This window comes from Cryptomeria japonica, chromosome 1, assembly GCF_030272615.1.
Source record: "Cryptomeria japonica chromosome 1, Sugi_1.0, whole genome shotgun sequence".
NCBI lineage: Eukaryota > Viridiplantae > Streptophyta > Pinopsida > Cupressales > Cupressaceae > Cryptomeria > Cryptomeria japonica.
Window position 1 is genome coordinate 712,348,899 of NC_081405.1, and position 25,976 is coordinate 712,374,874.

At 33.8% G+C, this 25,976-nt stretch overlaps 1 protein-coding gene across 1 annotated transcript in view; it reads right to left on the bottom strand.

The window, feature by feature from the left end:
- The window catches only part of LOC131050378 (MLO-like protein 1), a 77,685-nt gene extending 52,106 nt beyond the window's left edge, over window positions 1-25,579 (bottom strand). Inside the window, exons 1-3 of the mRNA XM_057984539.2 lie at window positions 25,367-25,579; window positions 16,960-17,017; window positions 7,971-8,143 (exon numbers count right to left, since the gene is read on the bottom strand). Of these exons, the coding sequence (XP_057840522.2) occupies window positions 7,971-8,143; window positions 16,960-17,017; window positions 25,367-25,489 (354 nt within the window). The 5' untranslated portion in view covers window positions 25,490-25,579. The remainder of the gene's footprint in view (window positions 1-7,970; window positions 8,144-16,959; window positions 17,018-25,366) is intronic.
- Between the last annotated feature and the right edge of the window lie 397 nt (window positions 25,580-25,976).

Below are 25,976 nucleotides of genomic sequence, written 5' to 3' on the forward strand. Positions count from 1 at the left end.
CATTGGCTTAATATCATAATTTTAATGAATCACTATCCTTACACATGTAGATTATAGATTGGCTCATAAATCCACATTAGGAAAAATTTTATAGGCTTATATGATAATAAGAACTAGTATCACTCAACTATTGTCATTAACTAAATTGCTAGCTACTGTCCTCCTAGGTTAGATTCTTGATTTTTTTAATTCTTCACTAGTTGTTTGTTCTCCAAATGATTCTAGAGGAGATTATATTAACTCGAAGATTTAGGAATGATTTATGTTGGTCACAAGGTACTCCAAATCTTGATGTCTTATGAAACATGTAGGTGAAAAAAAATAGTGATGAAGCATTAGGTGTCTAATAATCCTAATATGTTTCTAATTAAAGGTATCCTTGGTATCATACTACCTTGTGATCTATTGGATTGAACACCACAAAGCTTGGGATGATGTCATGAAGTTTGCATGATGAATTGATTTTTAATAGTTCACAACTATGATCCTATGATAAAATTAACTTTTCATAATCTAATTCAAAACTACTGAGATTTGGATATGATATATGAGATATTTTAGAACTTTTATTCTCTATCATGAGATGAAATAAGATTATGCAGTGAAATGTGGAAAGCTATATTGGGATGTTCTTGTATCAATTGTTATCATACAAGTTTCTATCCTATATTTAGTTTCTTTATTAACAAAAAGGCTAACCTGAGACATCTAAATGGTAGAAGAAACTAAAATAGATAAAAGAATATGAAAAATAAACCACTTAATTTGCAAGATTAAGAACCAAAGAAACTAAAAAACCTACTTAATACACACTTTTATTTCCACCTATAAACTAACTCAATTAGAGACACAATGAGCACCAACCTCCATAGGGGTCCCATTAGAACATTTGGCTCTATGGATGATATATGAATAGCTCTAAAAACCTCATCTTTATGTGGTAGAAAGGTGGTAAACACTAATAAAATATTTGAGTTCCCCTTGGACATGACAACTTAAGGATATTCCAAAACATAATATCATATCTTATTTGTATAATGTCTAATTTATATTCAATTTAATAATGATTACACTAATAAATTTTAAAATATTCTTTAAAAAAAATTGTTAGTGAAGAGCTAAAATTATTTATTCATCAATTTTATCCTACAAAATAATGTAATAATCACAAGGGAAGATTTTATTGAGAATATATGTCTTTGCCGCTCAATTTAACACTAGAGTTTCTAAGTATTGGATGAAATCCAACAAATGCCCTCATCCAAAAACCCAAAAGTGGAAATCTATCACCTCTCTTTAAAAAAAAGCTACTATTTTAAATATATATAGTTCTATATTTTTCTTAAGCAATGCAAAATTTGTATTTTTATAAAGAAAATACATACCTAAAACGCTTCTAAGGGATGCACCAATTCCTCTGGAGTAGAGAATTTTCTCACGCATAAGCCTTTCTTTAAAGGTTTGTTAGATATCGAGATTGAATACAACCTAGGTTCAGAGGAAGATTTCAAGTCTGTAGATGAATTAGACAATGTGGATCAAAGATGCATTAGCCAATCTGCAAACACTCTGCTAGAGAAAGCCAAAGTAGTGCGGGGAAGAAGGTCCAATAGGCAAGTAAGAGAGGCCAAAGCCAATGAGAAATGGATAGAGAGTGTCATCGAATTTATGAAAAATACAAAGGGAGGATCAATCTCCCTTGGTAAGACATGAAGATAACTACTTGGAATGTCAGGGGCCTTTCGGCCCCTAACAAAAGACGCTTGGTCAAACAAGCATTGAGTAGGAGTTATATGGAAATCATAGTGATGTAGGAAACAAAACTTAGTTTAGACAATACTGAAGGTTTTTTGAAATATTGTAGAGATTGGGAGGGTGTCTTTCAAGAGGCCAATGGCTCCGCAGGTGGGCTTGGTATTTTATAGAAACCAGATAGTGTTAAAGTTAACCTCTCTGAGAAAGAAGAGAATTGGATGATTTGTAAAGTTTACAGTATTAGGGAGAATCTAGAGTTTCTATTAATCAATGTTTATGGGCCATCCAAAACTACAAATAAGACAAAGGGGGGGTCTGCGAATGACAAACAAGGTGATGGATGATTTCAGAGATTTTGTAGAACGAAATCAGTTAGTGGATGTCAAGCCCAAAAATGGTTGATATACATGGACCAATAGAAGAATTAACTTTGCCAATACTTCTGAAAGATTGGATAGCCACTTTATAGGTGAATACTGGATGAGGTCTTCATTCCAAGCGGAAGCAAGCATTCTCCCTATCTCTCTATCCGATCATTTCCCTATGGAGCTAAAATTGAGTGAAGGCCTACATAAGGGGAAGTGCAGCTTCAAATTCCTAAGTATGCGGTGGAGAGATGGGGAATTTATGATTAATCTTGAATAGTGGTGGAAAGAAAGTAATTTTTTCAGGGGTACCCCTAGTTTCTGCTTTACAAAACGGATGAAGTTTATGAAGGAAAAAATAAAAAGGTGGAATAGAGACTTCTTCAAAAACATTTTCGAAGAGAAAAGTCGAATTGAAGAAGCACTTTTACAAATAAATTCGGACACAATCTTGAGGGGAATGACCAATGATACGTTTCTGAGAGAAAAATTTCTAAAGGAGGAGCTTGCAGAGATTCTTCTAAGAGAAGAAATATTTTGAAAAGACAAATCTAGAGAGCTCTGGATAAAAGAAGGAGATGCTAATGCAAAAAAAATTCATGCGTCGGTCAAGACAAAGCATTATAGAAATAGAATAGATTATGTCATGGACCATAATGGCAATCGTATCTCCTCCTTTGAGGCTATAGAAGAGATAGTAGTTAATAACTTCAAAATATTATTGGGCAATGAAATTGGTGCAACAAATACACATTCGGCTCAGTTGGTGGATGTTATTAAGCAAAAGATTTCTGATGAGGATAATAAATATCTGTCAAGCCCCTTCACTAAAGAGGGTGTGAGAAAAGCAGTGTTTGATTTGCATCCAAACAAAGCCCCTGGTCTGGACGGAATAACAATGGAATGTTACCAGAAATGTTGGAGTTTTATGGGTGATAATATCTTCAAAGTGGTGGAGGATTTTAGAAAACAAGGAAAATTTGTAAAATAAATCTGTCATACAAACATTGCCCTTATTCCAAAGAAACAGGATTGCACTTAAATGTCAGATTACAAACCTATATCCCTATGCAATTCAATATATAAAATCATTTCCAAGACAATGGTTAATATAATCAAACCAATTCTGATGAAGATCATATCACCGGAGCAACATGGCTTCACCCCAAGGTGAGAGATAACATACGGTATTATCATGGCAACAGAGACTATCCACTCAATGCATAGTTCCAAAGCTAAAGGTATGATTATTAAACTTGATGTGAGCAAAGCATATGACCGCGTTTCTTGGAATTTTCTTTTTGAGGTTCTTAACAGATTTGGTTTTAAGCAAAATTGGTTGGATTGTATAAAACATTGTGTATCCTCTATGAACTACTCTATGATTGTCAATGGGTCTGTGAGTGGTTTCTTCCAGGCTACTAATGGGTTAAGACAAGGAGATCCTCTGTCACCATTCCTATTTGTATTGATGGCAGAAGTGCTAGGTAGGAATATCAAACACAGTGTTGGTCAGGGGGCATGGAAAGGTATTTCTATCACGGGGTGCATTGAACCTGTGTCACATTCATAGTTTGCGGATGACACAATATTATTTGGAGATGCTACAGAAAGAGAAGCTCTGATAATAAAAAAGGTGCTAGACAAATATGAGGAATGCTCCGGTCAGAGTATGAATAAACAAAAATCATTGATGTATTTTTTAAATACAAACAAAAGGACACAATTGAATATCAGGAGTATATTGGATTATGGTCAAGGTTGTTTCCCTATAAAATATTTAGGAGTGCCATTATTTGCAAGGAGAGTGGACACTAAAATCTGGGAAGAGGTAATAAACAAGTGCCAAACAAAAACTACCTCTTGGAAAAATAAATGGTTGTCTCAAGCCAGTAGAATTCAAATGATCGGGTCGGTACTTTCCATTGTCCCTACTTATGTTATGTCTTGTTACTGATTGTCCAGTAGGGCGACCTCTTCTCTAGATGGGATGCTAAAACAATTCATTTGGGAAGGGCATAAAAAGGGAAAAAAATTCCCTTAATCAATTGGCACACAACATGTTTGTTAAAGGAAGATGGCGGGGCAGGTTTGAGAAAAATGAACCTCCAGAATTTGGCACTTGGTGCTAAATTAGCTTAGAAAATGTATAAATATCCCCGCAAGGGATGGTACAGACTGATGGCAAACAAGTATTTGGATGCAAATGAGCCCAAAAGAATTTTCACAATGGCAAACACTGCAGGAGGCTCTCCAATTTGGAGATTCATTTGGGAGAGTAGGAAAATAATCACATATCATCTTACATGGAAGATTGGTGATGGGAAAAAGGCCAAGTTCTGGAGAGATTTTTGGTGTGGGGAGGAAACATTGGTAGATTTGATGGAAGATCAGGATTGGGTCGATTAGGTGGAGGCTAAGGGTGGTTTATTCATGGTGGATTACATTAGGCAATTTGATCCCTAGCAGGAACCGATCATTTGGAAAATAGTTGGTGTAGAGAACAGGGGTAACAGCTTAAAACTGGTAGAGATTCTTAAAGGTAGGAAGGTTCATATCTCGAATGAGGCAAACACACTTATATGGAATGTTGCTAAATCAAGTAACTACAAGGTAAATTTGGGCTATGAAATACAAAGAAGGAGACAAAAAGATAGTAATTGGTACTCCCAAAAGCGGGTGCCTTTTTATTGATTGCGCTTCATGGAAGGATTCTGACAAGTGACAGATTAAAAACAATTGGTATATCGGGTCCTAGAAGATGTTATCTTTGCAAGGATGAAGAAGAAACAATTGATCACCTATTATATGGATGCAAATATTCAACTCAATATTGGGATTGGTTTTTAAGCAAGTTGCAGGATCACATGGTCTGTAGCGCTACTTTCAAAGAATTCATATTTGCTTGGTCTACAGCGGGTAAAAACTCAAAGTGGGGCAGCTTGTGGATAACAGGTCCAACATTGGTCACTTGGCTGATATGGAAAGAATGAAATAGGAGAGTATTTAGGGAGGAAGAAATGGAGGCTTCAATTCTCATTAACAGAATCTAGGCGTCAATAGAAGAAAATGTTAATGCCAAGATTTATGGTCAGAGCTACAGATCATATACCAAGTGGGATATGGAAATGGATTAGGTATGGAATTTGAAACAGTCAAGACTCCATAGGTTGAAGGATAAATCGATTGGGAGGAAGAATATCAAATGGTGCCTGCCACCTCTGGGTTGGAAAAAGTTAAACTTTGATGGTGTGATTCATGACAATCCGGGCTTGTTGGGCTTTGGGACTGTGGTCAGAGATGAGGATGGTAGATTTGTTGGGGCTATATGTGGGCCGACAGGAATTGTTTCCAACAACATGGCGGAAATCTCTACATTAGAGGAGGGGCTTAATTGAGTCATAGAAAATAATCATCTAAAAGTAGTTATCGAAGGGGATTCTCAAATTATACTAAATGGTGTAACCAAAAAATGCTTTACCAATTGGAGGCTTAATGAACGTATCCCGAGAATACACCAGCTTATTCAAAAGTTGGATGACTATTAGATAAAACACATATATCATGAAGGAAACCATGTGACGGACTTACTTGCAAATCAGGGGGTAATCGAATCTCAAACAAAGGTCATTTCAGTGGTAGATTCGATGTTTAAGGACCTGAGTGTCTTGCTAAAAATGGATAGTGATAAAATCCCAAGGAAGGGGATCGGGTAATCCCAACTAGAGGAAGGTACCATTGGGATAAGAGATGAGCTCTCTTATCAACTTCGATGTTAGAGGACGGGGCAGGTGTATTTGATCTCAGGTTGATGGATGTCTCTGGTTCTCGGGATTATGGTGGTTGTAGTGGCAGCGAGACATCATCAAGACACATCAAAATCTGAGTGCATTTGAATCCAATGGATGGAGGAATTATATAATACATGGGGAGCCATTATTTCCTCATATAGCGAAGGAAATGGTGCATCTATTCGGCCTTAGTTGCCTCTGTAGAGAGGAGACATTGGAGGTGCAGTGTGACAGATTGTTAGACATCAACACAGATGGTCTTGAGGCAATATGCAGAATAGTGGAGAGCGCCCTCAACAATGATAGGCACTGGTGCGATGGGAAGATCTATGAAATAATAATGTGCCTTTTGGTCGATGTTTTACCATCCAAGGAGGCTTGCATCGAAAAAATTGTTGGTTTTTTCAGGGATGTCGATGTGAATGTCGTGGGAAGTGCGAGCATGGAGGTGGAAGAAGAATGGGCCAGCATTCTGGCACCTATTTTTTACATGATAGTCTATCTGTCGGATGTTGAATGCTCGGACTCAGAGGATGAAGAACAGGTTGCTACAGTGGCCCTCAAAGCCAAGAAGGAGGAATTCATGCATAACGTCTGGGAGGTGTTTTGTGTGGGTGTGAAGAACGATAACATGGACCCCTTCAAGCAGATGGTGCAGACAGAGGAGAGTTGGCTCTCGAAGGGTAGCGTCGAGTGGGTGGCTTTGATCGGGTCTCGGGTTGCCACCATTTTAAGGCTCATATAATATGGTCCGTGAAGGGTTTGTTTTTATAGCTTATTTTATAATCCTTATGTCTATAGGGGTTTGTTATTAGGCAAATGAAACATGATTGTAATATCTATTCATAACTAATATAGGGAGCTATCCCCATCAAAGATAGTACTTGCTTAAAAAATAATATACCTTAAAAGCTATTTCCATAAAGCTTGTTAAATAGAGGATGATTTAGATTATCCACATTAAAATTCCACAATACAAGAATATTTTTAAATGTAGGAGATATATTCTTGAAGACATAGAAGTTGATTGTGTAATGTGTATCTTGATGTAGAAAAAAATGTGGGCATAGACATTTTCACAAAATATTTTAAAATAAAGTTAAGTTCCATGTGTGTGAAGATATGTTTAGAAATCAAAGTTTTGGATCCAAGAATTCCTAACAATTCTACTCTTCTATATTGTAATGTGTATCTTGAGAAGAAAGAAAATTGGCCTAGCCTTGCATTTGTAACACCATCAATTCTCAATGTAAATTACAAAATCACTAATGCAATACAACCTTATCAAGTTGAATGCACAAAAGGTGAAATTCATGTGAGATGTTTTTAGATCTCTAATCATGTATTTGATTCTTTGTCAAATTATTCATTACTACAAGGTAATATCCTTGTATTTCCACATTTTGAACTTCAATAAGATTGAATTAATTGAATTATTTTGATACTCTCCTAAAGAAACATCGCCCAACACTAGCTAACACCTAGTTTCTTCTAACTACTTCAAAATTCATTTTGAAATAATCAATTGTTGGCAACATATAATTTTTTAATAAATTAAATACTAATTTCTACATTAATAAGGAAAGCTATCATTTCTTATTTTATTGCTAGGGAAAGAAAAAAATAATTTAATGACTCGGTAATATTGTTTCTTGACCTTTATTTTAGAAGTCACTTCTATTCAGGTGTCCTCTTTGATATTAAATTCCATAATTTTATGAAGAATTTATTTTCATGATATAATTGAGACAATGATTTTTTATAATAATGATTTCTCCTAAAATACTAAATTTGTTTATGTATTTTTTGTCACCCTCTCATTTCAATTACATTGTCAACTTCATAATCTAAAATAAACACATTTAAATTTTTTTCTCTTTTATGAATTTTTAAATATAGAATAATAGACATTTAATGTTTTTATAATTAATGAGCCTAGTTTTTCTTTATCTTAAAATTTATATCAATGTATGCATATTAGTATACTCAATTTCATTTGTTTTGCAAATATGAATTTATGTTGTAAAAATGTGTGCAAAGAAAAATAAAAGCACTTTACCTTTTTTTCACAATGTCCAACCTTTGAATCAAGTCTCTCTATAGAAAAATCCTCTTCCACGTTCTTTTTGCATGGCAATAATATTTTGGTACTGTTTTTTGGAATACAAATATGATTTATGGGCCCTTGAAAAGCAGCAAGAAGTAGAGAAATAAATCCTATAAGCATCAACTCTGCGAAAATTCAAATATTGTGAATATTATAATAAAATAATCTTAAAACTTTTTATATTAAATCTTAATATAAGAATGATAATCATAAAGATATTTTAAAAATATCTTAATAAAAAACAATAAACATCTCGTTAAAATAATATTTAGATCTATATCCATCAAAACTAGCAAGAAAATATAGAAAAACAAGAAATTGTCCTCATATTTAAGACAATAATTTGAATCAAAAGAAAACAACCACCTAAGAATAATCAATGAATTTCTATCAATGAAAAAATCAGGGTAAGGGTATAATGAATCCTAAAGAAATCTTATATCATATCTAAGTCTCATGCCAAAATAAATAAGTAGGGTATGGAATTCCAAAATTGAATTATTTTCATTAAGTTTTATTTTCTCAAAATAATATATATATACTTATTCAACAATATTTCATTAATAAATTTTAAAAAAATTATCCATCAAGAGGAGATTTTATAATTTGCATATAATATAACCTAAAATTATATGTCACTAATTTCTAGTGTTCTTGTGAAAAAAAATATTCTCTTTTTATCATTAAAATATTAATTCAAAATTTTGCTAAATATGAGTGCAAATAATATATTAATTTCACATCATTGTATATGGATAATACATTTTAGATAGTTTTAATTGTTTAATTGTTTATTCCTTTATTCATCACTTTTATTATATTTTTCATAAATCAAATACCATTTTTTCTGAATATTATTTATTATAAATTAGACACTATTTTTGAAAGGGAAAATTGTAGTTAGACAATATTTTTTGATAAATATAAACGTTGATTTTTTCTAAAGTTTGAGCCTTGTTACAAGAGCAATGCAAATATGCAAAAGAGATGGGTGTCATGAGATGCAAGGATTGTAAGAAAATCTCCAAATCTACCAACAATAGCAACCAAAAGAAGAAATAGAAAAAATAAGATAAAAGAAAGAGAAAGTGAAATAGACCTAGTTTGGGTTAGCGACCTTCTTAAGACATGAAGTTGTATGCAACTCTTTAATGATAAAACTAACCTTTCTCTCAAATAAATTTTACAAATTCATCATCCAATTGACTATATCAAACCTATTGGTCAACCCTTCTCATATTTCCTTTATTTTCATCTTCTATAGTTTAGCCTAAATTAGACCTATTTTTATTGTATGTATTTTACAAAATATTTTTGAAAGAAAAAAAAGTATTATTGAGATTGAATGTTTTTAATGAGTTATTAAGATATTAAAATTTCATTCCATATATGTCTTATAAAATAATAGGAATAATTACAAAGCCTTTTGGCTTTGTGTTGGTCCCGACCTTCATAAGGTCTACCTTAAAGCTTTTCATTCCCAGTCCCTCAGAAAGATTATTAACAAAGGCAACATTAAGTTTATCCCTAAGGCTAGGGATCTAGAGGGCATTTGCAATTGGAGGCCTATTACCTTGCTCAATGTATCGTACAAGATCATTTCCAAAGCCTTGGCTCTCAAGATTCGTCATCTCCTTCCTTTGATTGTTCGACCAAAGCAGACTGGATTTATCAAGTCCAGGTTTATTCTCGATAATACTATTGTTGTTTGTGAAGGGATAGAATGGGCTCAACGCTCCAAGCAGCAAGAAATCTTTCTTAAGATTGACTTTGCTAGGGCGTATGATCGCATTGAGTGGCCGTTTATTTTGGCTATGCTCAAAGCTCTTGGCTTGGGCCCCAGGTTCATTCAGTCTATCCAAAATTTATTTGGAGATGCATCGACCAGCATCACCATCAATGGTCATCAATCTGAAGCTTTTGGCCTTTTCAGATCCATTCGTTAGGGTTGTCCTCTGGCTCCTGCCTTATACGTTCTTGTGCTGGAGGGTTTTGGGTACTTGCTTGTTAATGCCATTTCTGTTGGTCGTGTCCGTGGAATTTCCCTACCTGAGTGACCTTCTCAACTTGTCAATGGCCATTTTGTGGATGAATCCTTTCTCACTCTCATTGAGGAAGAGGAAAATGTTTAGGCTACTCTTCAATGTCTTGAAACTTTTTGCTTGGCTTCTGGCTCTTCCATTAAATGGAACAAGATGCAATGTTACAAGTAGTCTTTCCTTCCCACCCCACCTTGGATGCTTCAATATGGTTGGAAATGGCTTCATCACAGCGAAATCTTTCTCTTTCTAGGCATTCCTTTTGCCTTTCAAGCTTAACCTGTGGATCTTTGGAATGTTGTTTTAGCCAAGATTGACAAGAAATTAGCCTACTGGATAAACAAGCCTCTCTCTCTAGCTGGCAAATTTCAAATTTGATTGAAGGTTTTGGCTTCCACTCATGTCTACTACTCTTCATGTCGAGCTCCTTCCAAGGCCTCTTACATGAAGTTGGAAAGACTTTTGCAGGCTTTTCTTTGGGCCTCTGGTTCCGACCATCAAGGTTTTCACAGAGTCTCTTGGGAATATTATTGCCTTCCCAAGGAGTCCAGAGGGCTCGAACTTCTTTCTTCCTAGAAGCAGGATCTTGCTTTATGTGCTAAATGGATCATCAAAGCCTTATCTAGTGACGAGGCTTGGAAAATCCTTCTTTGGCATTGTATTTCTTCTTTTTTTCTTGCCAATAGGTTGGCCTAGAAGGGGATTGTTTTTCAAACCCTTCTCATTATGAAACACCTAGTTTAGATCCAGGGTACTTTTGTTGTTAAAAGTATCTGGTGAGATTGGGAAGCTATTAAGCCTTCGCTTCAGTGGGCTAGTGATGGTTTTCATGATGGGATTTCCATGAATCAACACAACCTCTAGTGGTCACCTCTTTTTCATGTACAAGGGTTCCTGCTAGCTAAAATCCAGGGTGTTAGTGCTCTGTGTTTTCACAAACACAACATTTGAACACCTAGGGACTTGTTTTCCAGATTTTCTATGAGTATTCGATCATGGGATGACCTCCAAGTCCAGTTTCATCTGTCTCGACTAGATTGACATACATATGACCTCCTGGTGTCGGCCTTGCCCTCACACATGTTACATAAGCTTGGAATTCATTTTGTCAAACCTTGGTGGAAGGATTGGAAGTGGTATCCTTGGACTCCTCCCACTAGTTACAAACCCAAAATGGGTTATCTCTGGTTGGTGCCACACTTGCCTATGGTCAATATTCTTAACCAGCGGTGGCATTTGCAGTCTTCTCAGAAATCCTAGAGACTTAGGTTTCTTTTTGTGTGGTCTGCCACCACTGAACCCAAGATTGTGCACTTTGCTTGGTGTGCTCTTTTTTAGGGGTTGCCTTTGGGTTCCAGACTTAAACATTTGAGGGTTCCTAACCCTCAGTGCCCTTTTGTGGGCTGCCAGAAACATTTATGCACATTTTTTGGTTCTGTAGAAGAGCTCAACAGTATTGGAGTTGGATCCATGTTTTCTTTCGACCATTTTTGCCTGAGCCCTTTTCTTGGCATATGGCTCTTTTGGTTGATTCTGTAGTACCCCGTTTTGATCGGACTTATTAGACTATCTTTGTGTTGCAGTTTACTATTCAGTGACGCTTTATTGCTCGTCATTTTTGCAGACGTATTTGATACTATTTCATGTTTATCTGGATATTGGATGCATGAGTTATTTTCAATATTTCAGTATTGGTGATTTCTAGTATTTCATGGATTATTGCTCGTACTGACATCTTACTTTATCTAGGCGACTTGTCATATATATGTTGCGTGTTTGCTATTGTATTGGATGCAAGGGGACGATTTTCCTTCACTCGTTTCGATGAGACAGGGAACGTCGTGATTCTCCTTCATCGGTGTGTGTGCCGTGTATTCTATATTTATATGCATGTATGTGTGCTTCGGTGATGCAGGATATTGCAGGTACAAGTACTGGGTAGGTACGGGGTATCGTCTCCACCTGGCTTCACAGGTCTGAGCGTGCCTTATATGTCCGATGGGAGTGGAGGTGATAGCTTTTGACCCTAGTCCTTACCTCAGTCTATTATTGTGAGTGCCGCCAGTCGGTCGTTCATCCCTTTTGTTCGAATTTCGAGTCTTTTTACTTTTCCTCGATTTGCGTGCCATAGTGGTTCGATTACTTATTTAAAGTATATGTTGTCATTATTTGTTGGCTTGAGCGATTTATTCCTTATTATGCCTTATGTCTTGAATCAAGCTTAATTAATTAGTTTATTAGATTTTAACTTTTGGTTGCGTATTCTAGAAAAGTAATCGTGTTTAGATCCAACGGAAGAAATAGAATAAATTAGTTAATTGCTTTTAATATATGCAAATGAAGCTAACTCATTGTTTTCCTATTTAGTAGAAAAGTTGATTTAATTGCTATTTATGAAAAATGTAATTTTCAAAAAGAGGGAATTTTCATTTATTTGTTTTGGGGAATATGAAAAAGAAAAGAAAAGAAAGTCAATTGTGGGATTTTAATGTTTTTTAAAAATAGAAATATTGCAACCTAGAAAATTAGGTTAAAAGATTGTTTTACTAAATTATTTTGGAGGAGATTTTGGGGGTTATGCTTATTTTGGAGGAGGAGAAAGAAATTCTGGAAAAATTGCTTGAAGGGTGGATTTGGGTTTGAACTAGCTGGGATTCCTGATGAGGCATACCATTCCTGCTTGGAAATCATAGAGGTTGGTTGAATCCTTGCTTATTTCAACAAAAAAAAATCCTTGCTTTCTTCCCATTTTCTGTTATTTGTTTAAAATCTTGAATTGTGAATTTTGGGTGTTGGGTGTTTGGTTTGTCATGGGTTTGTGGAAGAAGAATTCTACCAATTTGTTATCAAATTCAAACTTAATCTATCCCCATGTAGTTTCTTAACTAAATTTATATTGTTTCATCTTTGTTTGTGCAAGAAATTTCTTGGTTTATTATGCTGTTTGTAATTGGAAATTTTGTTGGGTTTTAGTGGTGTTATGCTGGCAAAATTTTGCCAAGCATTCATAAAATACCTCTCCCTAGTAATTTCCAGTTTAAAATGATGGTTATGAGTTAATTTTTCCCTTGTTCATGCTTGTTGGGAGCCAAGAAATTCAATTGGAGGTTAGAGATTAATTCTATTCCCATTTAATTTGAATTTTAGAGTGAAATGGGCTGATTTGAATGAAATTTTATTCCCCCTGTTTTGTCTCAGAAGATTTTTTTATTTGCTGGTAAAATTTGGCATTACCAGTGACTTTAATAGTTATCTTTTTGTTTGTATGTTTGATAAAATGATGTGGCTGGGAAATTAATTTTTAGTTTTGTTTAACAGAGGTTTTCACCTCTGTCTCTGTTTTTAGTTCTTGTTTTTTTTTATCTCAGTCGTTTTATTTAATAACGAGTTTTAAATTGTTTTTTTTAAAAACAATAAAAATTAACTAAATTTGAAAGCAAATCCATTGGGGGCGGTGGTGGGGAGCTGGGCTCAACCCAGCCACGCACCCCCCTCTCCTTGCAGCTCGCTGCATTTTCCCCAGTTTGGGGTTAGCAGCAAGCGCTGCTTTCCCCAACCTGAGGATGCAGCAAGCGTTGCATTCCCCAGGTTGGGAAAAGCAGCATTGCTGCATCGGTGCTTGGGGGCCCCACGTTGGGCATTTTTAGATTGTCTTTTTTTTTATTATTATTTTTTTTTAGTTTTAAAAAAAAATGATATTATAATTTTGGTTAGTGGTTTAAGTAAAATCAATAAGTGTATTTTGTGTTTAATATTAAGTGATAATGTATTGTTATTTAAACAATAATAACAATATGTTATTATTTAATATTAAATAATAATAATATGTTAATTGTAGTTTATAACGATGTTTAAGATTAATTAATTATTCCTCATCTTAGTGATTAGCATTTAATTGTTTTATATTTTGAAAATAAATAGAATAATCTGGAGGTTAGCATTAACGTTGGAATAAAGGGGAAGTTGGATTAAATTTAATATTAGTGTTTGTTATCCAAGTATTATAAAATAGTCGTATGATGATTGTATTCGTCGAATAGATGTTATTTTGGGATTATCTTATATTAGCTTGTATACATTTGTTTAATTTGATTTTAAATGTTGACTGCTTAAAGAAAGATTGCTTGTGTAGGATCTTATGTTTTAATAATTGCAGTCTAGTTGTTTTAATGTCATCGCATTATGTTTAAAATGGTCATTATGTTGTCGATGTTTACCCTTGGTCAGGTGTCGATGTTTAAACCTTGAGGAAGTGAGCTATTATGTGTTATGTCCTTAATGGCCAACTCTGGTTTTGTGACTGTGAGTCCTCCACCTGTGTTATGTCTGGATAATTTATGGTTGTTAGTCCACCATAGAGTTCTCATAGATAGTCTTATCCAGTTAGTGACCTAGTAGAGAGAGTGGCTTTCGGGCGGGGGCCGCACCCAAAGTGGATGGCAGGATAACCCCTCGAAAGTCAGCTATTAAGTGATAACCTAATAATTTGTTTAGGGGGTGGGTAGTTATTAATTTAATTAAGATAATGCACCCCGTACACGGTTGAGTGCTTGTATAGGCTCAAGGTGTTTGGGAAGGCCTGGAATGGCAAACCTACCACCTTGTCCTCACGAAAGGATGGTAGGGTCCGCATGATGCTTAGATGGAGCCGGGGGTTCGGGAGAGGTTACCAGGATAACCCATGATGGGGGCCGGGACCTATGGAGACCTACCTAGGGTAACCATGTTAAGCCATGTGATGACACTCTCTCTCTAGGGTCGCTAGTGTTTTGTGAGTCGAGTCTCTTGTGTACTGCGGAGTCATGTGTACTGTTGTACTTTACTTGCTTGCTTGAGGGTCTTCTGCTATCTCCTAGCACGGTGGGGTGGTTCCATTATGGGATCACATGGTCGGGTGGTAGTGCCACTTCCCATCGGATATCTTGTTCCTACCTTCACGCGAGGATTGGATTCGCCGGTGCATCTTGGTTCTTGCTTCAGGTAGCACTTATGTTTTTTATTTTGTACCTTGAGGCCCGTGTGGTCATTGTATCAACAACTTGTAACCTTTGTATTTTATTGTTCTATGGAAGCCATGTAATTTATGGAATATTGTAATTTAAGTCATGGGATGTATATTGTTTCAATTATCTTTCCTATTATGTATAAATGAATCTTTGGAAGTATGTATGTTGTAATTCTTTAAGCCTATCTTTGGAGATCAATTTATGAATATGAGCTATTTAATCGTTATTGGCTTTCTCTAATTTTAGATGGATGATTGGATTAATATTGTGATGTGGTTTTATTTAGAAGTAATCTTCGTTGGTAACCCTTTAGGATGTAAATGTTAGTCTTCCGCTTATGTTAATTATTGAGCAAAGTTATGATTATTTCCTTTAATCTTTAAAAAAAAAAAAAATTATTGCGCCTTTTAGTTGCCTTGTTGTGTTGCTATCCTTTAGGGTTCCTGGCGGGGCATTACAGATTCACCTAGAATCCCCTTCAAGTTTTCCTAGATATGGCATGCTTTCAGAATGGAGGTCCTATTTACTCTTTGGAAAGATAGAAATGTTGTTCTTCTTACTCATAGCTCTTTGGATATTAATGTCTCGCTTTATGCTAAAGCATTGATTTGTAATAATGTTTTAATGCAGATTCAAGTGCAAGCTGATAAAGTGGCTCTCGAGGTGGGCCACTCACAAGAGCTCCCTTAGCATTGGGGCAATGCCCCTTGTATGGTTGCCAGAGTGCCGTTGGATTCTGTTTCTTCTGACCGCACTTGGCCCCGTGGTCGAAGTTCCTCTGCCCGCTGCTCTCAGACCCCGCGGTCCTGGGTCCCTCGCCACTCCTCTGGTGGGGGAGGCAATGCATGGAGGCATCGCTCGGCTTCTCCTCCACGTCGTGGCTTTGCCTCAAGTTGGCCTTCTTCTGCTCATATTGCTTCGGCTTCTGCCACCAATGATGATTTTGGGTGGCCTGCCACCACCACCTCTAAATTTCCTCGCTTGGCTCTAGTTATTTCGCCTCCCAGGAGGGAGGAAGGAGAAGAAGAAAAATAAGAAGAAGATGGGTTGTCCATGTCGGACCTGACCCCTGGCCCCATTGATGTATGGGGCAAGAAAGATGATCAAGATCCTCCCCCCTCAGCTGCCACTTCTTTGGCTGCCTTAGGTGGTTTTTTTTTTTATGAATAGTTTTTTTATGGCTCTGACTTCTTTCCGTGTGACTCTCGCAAGGTGATCTCGTATCCCCCAACCCTTTTGTGTGAATATGTACTTTAATATTAATTTTTAATAGAGAAGGCCTATTCATCAAAAAATATTGTAATAATTTTAGAACAATAACAAATAAAAAGACATGATATATTTGAGGTCATAACTAGATAATAAACCATATTAATTTTTACTCTAATTTCTCTAATATATCAATGGGTATTGTTGAAGTTATTGTTTTCAAATTATAATTTAAATTTATTTTTATTATGTATCATATTCATTATATTTTATTAGTTTATAAGGCATTTCATAAAGATTCAAGAGAATAGAGAATGAGAGAACGTTTTTGGTATCACCAACTTCAAGTATGGAACTTAAAAATAAAGAGTTGGAGACATAATAAATCTAATATTAAAATTATGATAACTCTATTGATATTTAGCATATAATTATAAAAAGAATAAGATATTAAAAATGATATTATTTGACGAGTCGTACAAAACTAATGATTTTAAATAATATTAAAAATTATCATCACACATTAATAAATCATATATATTGACTAGTGATAAGAAATTGAGTCTAAAAAATTAGATAATTTTGATATAATACTTCAACCATACAATATAATCTATCACTTTATATATATTATTTATTTATGGTTTGAGTATATATATTATTTATTTATGGTTTGAATTCACATACCTTCTTTCATCTTCTCTAAAGAAGCCCGGAATGCTTTTAATTTCTTCATTTTCAAAATCTGTAAAAAATTCCACAAAAAATACATTATTAAATTCATAGTAATCAACTAACCTATTCTTATTGAAATACTTTAACATGTGCAACAAAGGGCTGGTTTGTTATCATAATTAACATGAATGTCTAGTACCCTATGTGCAAGCAAGTTTAAAAGAAATATATATTAGATCGTCTATGAGTTGTTGTTTTTTTTTAAGGATATTTTGAACTTAAGTCACTCTATTGCATATGTTCTCATTATCATTAAACCTCAACCATGCTAGAATCATAAGTTATTAATAGTTGTGAATATAAAGTATGAAATTAGGCTAATATAATTATCTAAAATATAGATAGGGTAAAAGATAATAAGTAAAAAGAGTTTTTAGCATTATAAAGATGTTGGTAATAATTGAGGTGGTGGTAAGGGATTTGAAATCTATGAAAATGAATCAAGAGGAGAGGATTAAAATGTTGAAACTCTATCAGCAAGGTTCATAATAAATTCAGCATGATGGTTAAATAGAAAAAAGGTAAGACTTCAGAGGAGTGTGTTGATGCTACTAAGGAGGAGGTAGAGGCTATTGGCCATGTTTTTAACCAAGGTAAATAGGTGTTTGTTAAGACACAGGTACGTTCGACTAACTCAAAGCCAATCTAAATATGCAGGAGACTACTCTTAAGTTATCCAAGAGGTCATTGTTTTGCATGACCAACTAATTCACAAGGATTTAGAAGCTACTAGAATTTTTAAGAAATTATAGTAGGTTGGTTTAGGTCTGTGTCCTTGTCTTGTTCATTGTTGTTTGTGTGTTTTTTTGCTATTGTTGATGGTTGGTTGCTAGTTTTAGTCTATTCCTATTTTGTTGGCAGCGTTTTGTTATAAAGAATTTTTAGGCCCCTTCAAAACCTATTTTACCTTATCAATAACATTACAACCAAAACAAAATAGAAATAATATAATTACATTTTTTAATTATATGTGATCTATTATTATTAACTATCTTATTATAAATTCTATAAAATATTTAAAATCAATTATAATTCTATCTTGGTTGTAGTTCAATAGTTAATCATAAAAAGTATAAATATTTGTTTCTAGAACATTTAAGAGTAAAGTTAATCATAGAGAAATATGAATTTAATTTTATAAATTTTTTATTTAATTACTTAGATCACTAGTAAATAGTTTAAATTAGATATGACAAAAGTTTTTTTTAGCGGATAGGTGAGATTATTAATATAAAATATTTATTGTTAGTTAATTATTTACCTTCTTAATTTAGAGTTGGCATAAATCCCAAAGCAAATCAGATTGGAAATATGGAAGATAAAATAACAATGTATAAATTTGAAAAATAGATAGAAAACAGAAAATAGAAAATTAATATATATTCATAGAAAAATATAAAAAAAAATTAATGTGAAATTTTGGAAACATTAGTGAAGTTATTAGAGGATTGGATAAATTTTATTCTATTCCAATTCAAATAAGTAATGCAGATATAGAATATATTAAAAGAATTGAAGAAGTCGGATATGAACAAGTCAATGATTTTTAGTTGCAAATGGTATTGAAGAGTCCTAGCAAAGAAAGAGCATAAATTTGGCATTTTCTCAGTATAATCCCGATGAAAATAATGAGAGATATTTTCTACTACTTGAAGATGAGCGACCCCCATAAGACTAGTATCGTCCATAAAATGAAGATGAGAAAGCATGGGCAACCCAACATTAGTTTTATGCTTTCCATCAATAGAGATTCTTCATTTTCCATAAATAGGTGCAACTTCATCTCCTACAAACTTAATTGATCCACCATCATACTTCTCAAGGTCAATAAACTTACCTCTATCACTGGTCAAATTATTTGAACATCTAGAGTCAATGATCCACGCTTTTGGTTCCATTTTTGCATGTAGTGCAGTCTTCACACTCACTGGTTTCTCACAATTATTCACATCTTCCAAACATATAGATCGCTCATTATCATTTTCTTCTATATCCAAGAACAAAGATTCTTCATTTGAGTCATCATCGTATTCTTCTTCAAATGAGTAGGTCTTTGTTAAACAAAAAAAACTTATTTTGCCTCTATCATCTCTTTTCTTATTTCTATCATTCCCTCTATATTTCTCCTTTCCTTTGTTATCATCATTAGATCTTCTACTATAATCCTCCTTATACATCCATGTAGAAACATAATGACCAATTCTTCCATAGTTAAAATATTTTAGGAATAACTTACCTTTGTACTTTCTAGTTCCTCTCTTCAATCTTCTTACAAAGTTTGCTTCAATCTCATCCATGTCTTTATTTTCTTATGTTTCTTCTCCAAGATTCTTTATATTTTCAAATGTTGCTTCTATCCTTTCTTTTTTAATGTCATCCAATTCATCAATCTCAAAGGCAAAGAGTGAACTAAGGAGTTGATCCACAATGTAATTGTTCATATCATGACTTTCTCCAAAGGCATAATTTTTAAGTTTATAGCTTTTGGGCAATGTTGTCATTATCTTGCTTACAACTTCACTTTCTTCTAGAATTTCCACCAATACCCCTAAGTGTATTTACAATCTCGTTCACTCAATGAATATAGACTTCACTGTTTTTATCCTCAAACATTCTCACATTATCAAACTTGTGCTTTAGATTTGTAATCTTGGGTTGCTTTGTCTTTTAATCACCTTCAAATACACTCTTCAACTTATTCTAGATTTCTTTAGCTAACTTCGTGCATGTAAATTTGCTAAATATTCTATCATTCAAATAATTGATAATTATAATTATAGCCTTTGCATTATTCCCATATGCTTTGATTTCATCTAGATTTTTAGGACCATTTTGAGGAGCAGTAAAGCCAATCTTAATGCTTTCCCATATTTTAGCTATCATATTTTTTAAAAGATATTCCATCCTTTTCTTTTCAATAAGAATAAATTGTGCCATTGAACTTTGGAGCCTTGTAGGTAAAATCTTGTGTCATTCTAGATATTCCTCAAGTGGTTAAGATTCTCAAGAAGAACCTCACTCTGATACCATTTTTTTAACACACCACAAGATTGAGAGGAGAGGGGGTGAATTAGTCAAGACCTCAAAACATCCTATTTTTTATCTTTAAACTTCAAACCACAACTACATAATCAGAGCACTAATAAATCATCAAAGCACAAAGCATAACAAACACATGAACACCAGATTTATGTAGAAAACCCTAAGCAAGGAAAAACCACAATGAGAATCACCCTCACAATATGAATATAATTTATTACAATAATGAATCTGAAACTCACTATTTCTAAGAGGATGTGTGAAACTAAGGTGCAAAACCTTAGGGCAAGATACAAATGAGTTGCAGGACTGAGCCACATTGTCTCAGAGAAAGTTACAAAAAGTTGTCAAGGAACTCAATGTCTTCCAAAAGAGAAAGAATAGTTGAATTGAAATGAACAAAATCTCCTAATCATGAAATTGTCCTTGAACCATAGTTTCAAGCAACCAATATCGTGACAAACACATTTGACTTATAGCACTATCTCAAAATACTGACACACTGAATATATCATCATCAAAGCTCTTCACAACTAACTTTCGCACATATTTAGCATCAAATCTACTTGCAAATCATTCACACTCATTGATTGACAATTTACACATCCCATACCTTCATTCACACATTCTAACTCATTTATATACAAGATTATTCATTAAAATCCTTAACTATGTCTGCCACAAACAAAATAAATAATATTACATAAATTTTGCCACCTGAACCTACAATATCCATTTTGGTCCACTCCAACAAATAAAGAGGGCCCAAATACATAACAACACATCCATCTAAGTCAATTCCAATGAACCGCACATGCTAACACATCCTCCAAAGTCAGGATCAATTGAAATATGTAGATAAATATTAAAGCGTGATAACTAGCCAGCCCAAAACTATCCTCCAATACAAATTACACAATGTGGATCTCCACACGCCATAGTGAGACCCAAAACACTAGCCAAACTCATTCTCAAAAGAAAACCCTAACCAAAAGAATATGATCCAAGTAAGATAAGCCAACCAGACCAGCTTGAACACAACACAACTTAGCATGCCAAACACAAAACAACATAACTTCACTTGTTAGTCAACGTAGCACCCAAAAATTGAATTGGAACACTACACAAACCCAATGAACATGTCCTCCAAACTACAACACATGAAACCACATATCCGGAAGCCACTAAGCATTCTCCAAACCAATTCAAACAAATAGCCACTATTAGAAATAGCAATAGCCAACTTTAGCATCTGAGCAACAGAGGACCTACAAACTTGATAGTGCAATACACACATAATTAATAAATATTATATCCAAAGTCACAACACATAATATTTACATACTAGAAGAATGCAAAGCATTCTTCCAATAATACATTTAAAACTCTTTCCTACATATTGAAACTTTGACTACACCAACCTTCAAAAATACCTCAACATCTTCATCAGACCACAAAAAATACTAGAACACTCAATACTGGACCATCTACAATACATAGTGACATAAATAACAACACAAGATAAGTTGACATCAATGATAACACAACACAACAACTTAAGTTTCCAACATAGCACACATATTTTTCATTAGATTTTTACATTATGCTAGTGATGGTGAGCCAAAAACTATGTAGGGCCTTCCTAAAAATGATCCTTGAATAAAGATATGGTCACCCTAAAGAGGAATATGACTTGAAAATTGGTCTTTTAACATATGATTGCATATCCTTCTGATTTCATTTTATGTTTTGAACTCACTATAATGTATATTTCTCCTAGCCTATTTTTAGGCTCATTTAGCCCTTGTATTAGCCTTTTCTAGCCATTGTTCCAAGGTCATTCCCTTTTGTTTCTCTTATGTGTAGAATTATATTACAACTATATTAATATTTCTATTTATTAGTCTTCAGAATTAATAAGAGTTGTACCTATCAAAAAACTATTATGATGTATAGATATTCACATGATAAATGCTAGCACCCAATGATAAACTATTGTACAGAAATTATTTTTGTTGTTTCATCACCCTACTACATGCATACGTTAGTTGTAAACACTATGAATCAAATTTGAGTCATTTCTTGGACCTAAGAATCTCACATTTTTTCCTCTCAAGTTCATTTTTGAATCTATCAACCAATCCTATCAATCTCCCAAGAAATTTTGAAGCATTCTACAAATTTTGCACCACTCTATCTCTCTTTAGAATTGAAATTATTCATGTGAACTATAACAGCACTTACCATAACTCCATTGAATTTATTTGCAATATTGTATAGCCAACTTGATCCCCTTTGACTTCTCCATGTTAGCTAAGGTGATCTTGATCTTGTTGTTTTTATAGTTTTCATCTCAATATATATCTTCCATTATTGTAGATCCTTTTGTGTTCTTCACGATACCAATGGGTTTTCTCTCCATTTTTTCTTACACATGCATCCACACTAGTTTATTAGTCTTTGTCGACATGAGAGTGGTTATATCCATATCTTTTTTCACTACTTTTAGTTCCTAGATCAATATAGACTAAGAGAACACACACACACACACCCACACATTATTGGATTCTTGTGAAGGTTGACAGAGAAAATAGAGGCTTGACCATTCAAGGAAATATCCTAACCAGCCCCAACATCTCATCTTATCTCAAATGCAAGTTTTATTGGAGTTTTCCATCACACTAGGGTTTGTATTTCTTCTCCCCTTTTTTATATTTTTATCGCTATGAATACTTATTTTATCTTCATTTATTTTCCCCAAAACTTGTGTGTATTTATTTGTGTATTTAAAAAACAAAATTATATTTTTTTAATACTCCATGCTACAATATTTATATGCACAATAGCAAATTTCATAGAGGTTTGTGCACTACACAATTGCCCTCATTAGGAACCTTTAGCTTTTAGCTCTATATTCCTTTATGTTTGTTATTTATTGTTATGGTTTCAATTTATAACAAAAATGTATTAGTTTGTAGTAAATGAACATTTTCTTATTTAACACATCGTTTTAGCTTAGTGAAAAATATTTTTTAATTTTAAAATGTTCTAGGATATTATAGTATCATTTTGCTCCCTTTCATTGAAAACAACAACAAATATAATTTTAATCATAAATTAGATTTATCCTAGAGTAGTTAAGTGGAAAATAGTTGACTTTGAAAACAAAGAAACATTATAGGTTAAATTACTTTTTGTATATTAAATATTTGTGGACCCGACACCTTAAAATTTTCATTTTAAAATAGCACAATAAATCTTCTCCATCATTTTATATTGTGTGTTGTGAAGTCTTCAATCTAAACAATTTATGAGCTTCAAAATATAATCTCTCTATTATGATCATATTTATAGAAGAATTTGAAATTTTAACATGTCTCACTCTAGACCACAAACTACTCCTATTTTAACAACTTTGGACTTCTCAAATTTCTCCTTTTATAAAAAAAAAATACAACTATTCCTTATTACCTAATTCTTGTCCTACAACATCCCATGACTTTTAGGGAGGTTTAAACCATGAAGCTACCTCTATGTGTTTTCTCACTTTGAGGTGCACCAACTAGACAAGCACCCTAGAGATTATCAATCTATATTTACTACCAATGAAGAAGTACATAAAACCTATGGCCCTATTATGGATGCTATGAGCGCATAGTTTTATAACCATCCAAAAGGCCGATATTGATTACATGACATAGCCCTCATTATGAATAATGATGTTTTCCCAATAGTGGCTACTCATTATTAGACTCAAGATTATCTTTCAAACAACACAAACAATCCAATTTTTATATTTATGTTGATCCAGAGGACATGCTTAAGAGTTCCCATGTGGGGATAGAGGATTCCCCCAACACTACCCACAATGCCCATGATTTTATGACTAAGAAACCTTCTAATACCAATGAAGAAGTACATAAAACCTATGCCCCTATTATGGATGTCATGAGGACATAGTTGTATAACCATCCAAAAGGCCTATATTGCTTGCATGACATAGCCTTCGTTATGAATAATGATGTTTTCACAACAGTGGCTATGCATGATTAGACTCGAGATTCTCTTTCAAACAACACAAACAATCCAATTTATATGTTTATGTTGACACAAAGGACGTGCTTAAGAGTTCCCATGTGGGGATAGAGGAATCCCCCAACACTACCCACAATGCCCATGATTTTATGACTGAGAAACACTTTAATACTCTTGCCACTAATCAACAAACATTGTGTGACTTGTTTTCAAATTGTGAAAGAGGTGGAGAACATAAAGACTAAATTGGATGAGATGGAGAAAAAGATGAAGCTCATGATGAAATTCAAAGTCAAAATAATGTACAAATCAATCACTACCCTCTTAGTCCTTCAAGGTGTGGAGATGAAGCAACATGCAAAGAATGAGGATAGCTTGCAAAAGTTTGAAGATATATACGAATTCCTCTTTGAAGATTGGGGTTCTCTGGTCTCTTAAGTTGTTTTTCTTTCTTGTTGTTTATTTTTGTTATACTGAACTCTAAATTTATCATTTTTTGTCAATGTACTAATTTGGACCATTCTTAAACTGATTTTGCTTTGTCCCTTATACTTTTTTCTTTTTTTTTTTGTATGAAACTATAAACCCTTGTTTCTTGCTTACCTTAAAAACAAAACTATCCCTAACTCTAGAATTATCTTAAACTAACCCTAACTCTAGAATTATCTTGATGTAGATATTTTGCACATACCACATTATAATGTAGTATATTGTCCCCATTTTATAATGCTTTAAAATTAAAATACATTCAATTTGTGAATGTATTGATCAAATCTATACCAACAAAACTAACCCTTAATCTAGAGTCATCTGTATCAATCATTTCCCATGTCCTTTATGACCCAACAGTTCTATATTTTGACTGGTAAATGTCACAAGATTTTCAACCCTGAACCAGTTGTTTTGAAGGACACTATCATTGAACCAGTTGTTTTGAAGGACACTATCATTCCACCCCTAAACTACTACCAGCTGGACTTAAAGAAGTCTCTACTGTTAGATTTCACTGCTTTACAGATACAATCTATTGAGGTTCAGCCTTGCACATGAATATATATATAACTGTAAACACCAAAAAATTCTTCTGCTATGGTCTTAAAAGCAAATGTACGGATACTAATAGTTATAAGAAATCAAAAAAAATTCAGTAATTTTTTATTCTGATGATAGATCATGAAATGTAATACGAAACATTGATCAAAAAACTTAGCACAATCTAATCCAGAAAACATCATCAATTTCGATGAATTTTGTATACTGACATGCAATCTGTTATAGAACATACCTTTCCAAGTCTATGAATTCCTGAGGCAAGTAACACTGATATAATCACGAAAATCAAGCACACAGTTGCAAGCCGCCATGTTGAAGTATACTCCAATGACTGCTCCTCATTTTCTTCTGCCATTATACAACAAATCCAACAAAAATCCAATATTTTCCTCTCAAAATTGTCTGAAACTCTGATATTTATTTTGCTTGAAATTTCAGTATGGAAATTGAGGCCACAGGAAAAGAGACCAAGTTTGTGTATATGATAAGATTTGTGGGCACAAAAACAGAATAACTTCCCGACCAAGATATTCTTCCTATATGTTTTTTCATTAATTATAGTTTTCTAAAGCTAAAGTGAAAGAAAATTCCATTTTATGAGAGGATATTGTTTAGCATTTAAACTGTCATTACTCTCAAAACAGAATTTTCTTTTGAAGTGTGATATGTGACTTTAGTTTTAAATCTATCGAAATGGTCTGTAACTTTTTCATTTAAGGCAGAATAATGAATAAACTTTGTAGTCTACTAATAAGGGGCATGGCAATGAAAAAGACTTGTGTGAAATACCAAGTGACTAGTTTAGGCCACTTATGTCTCTTTTGATGAATATACTCAAGCGA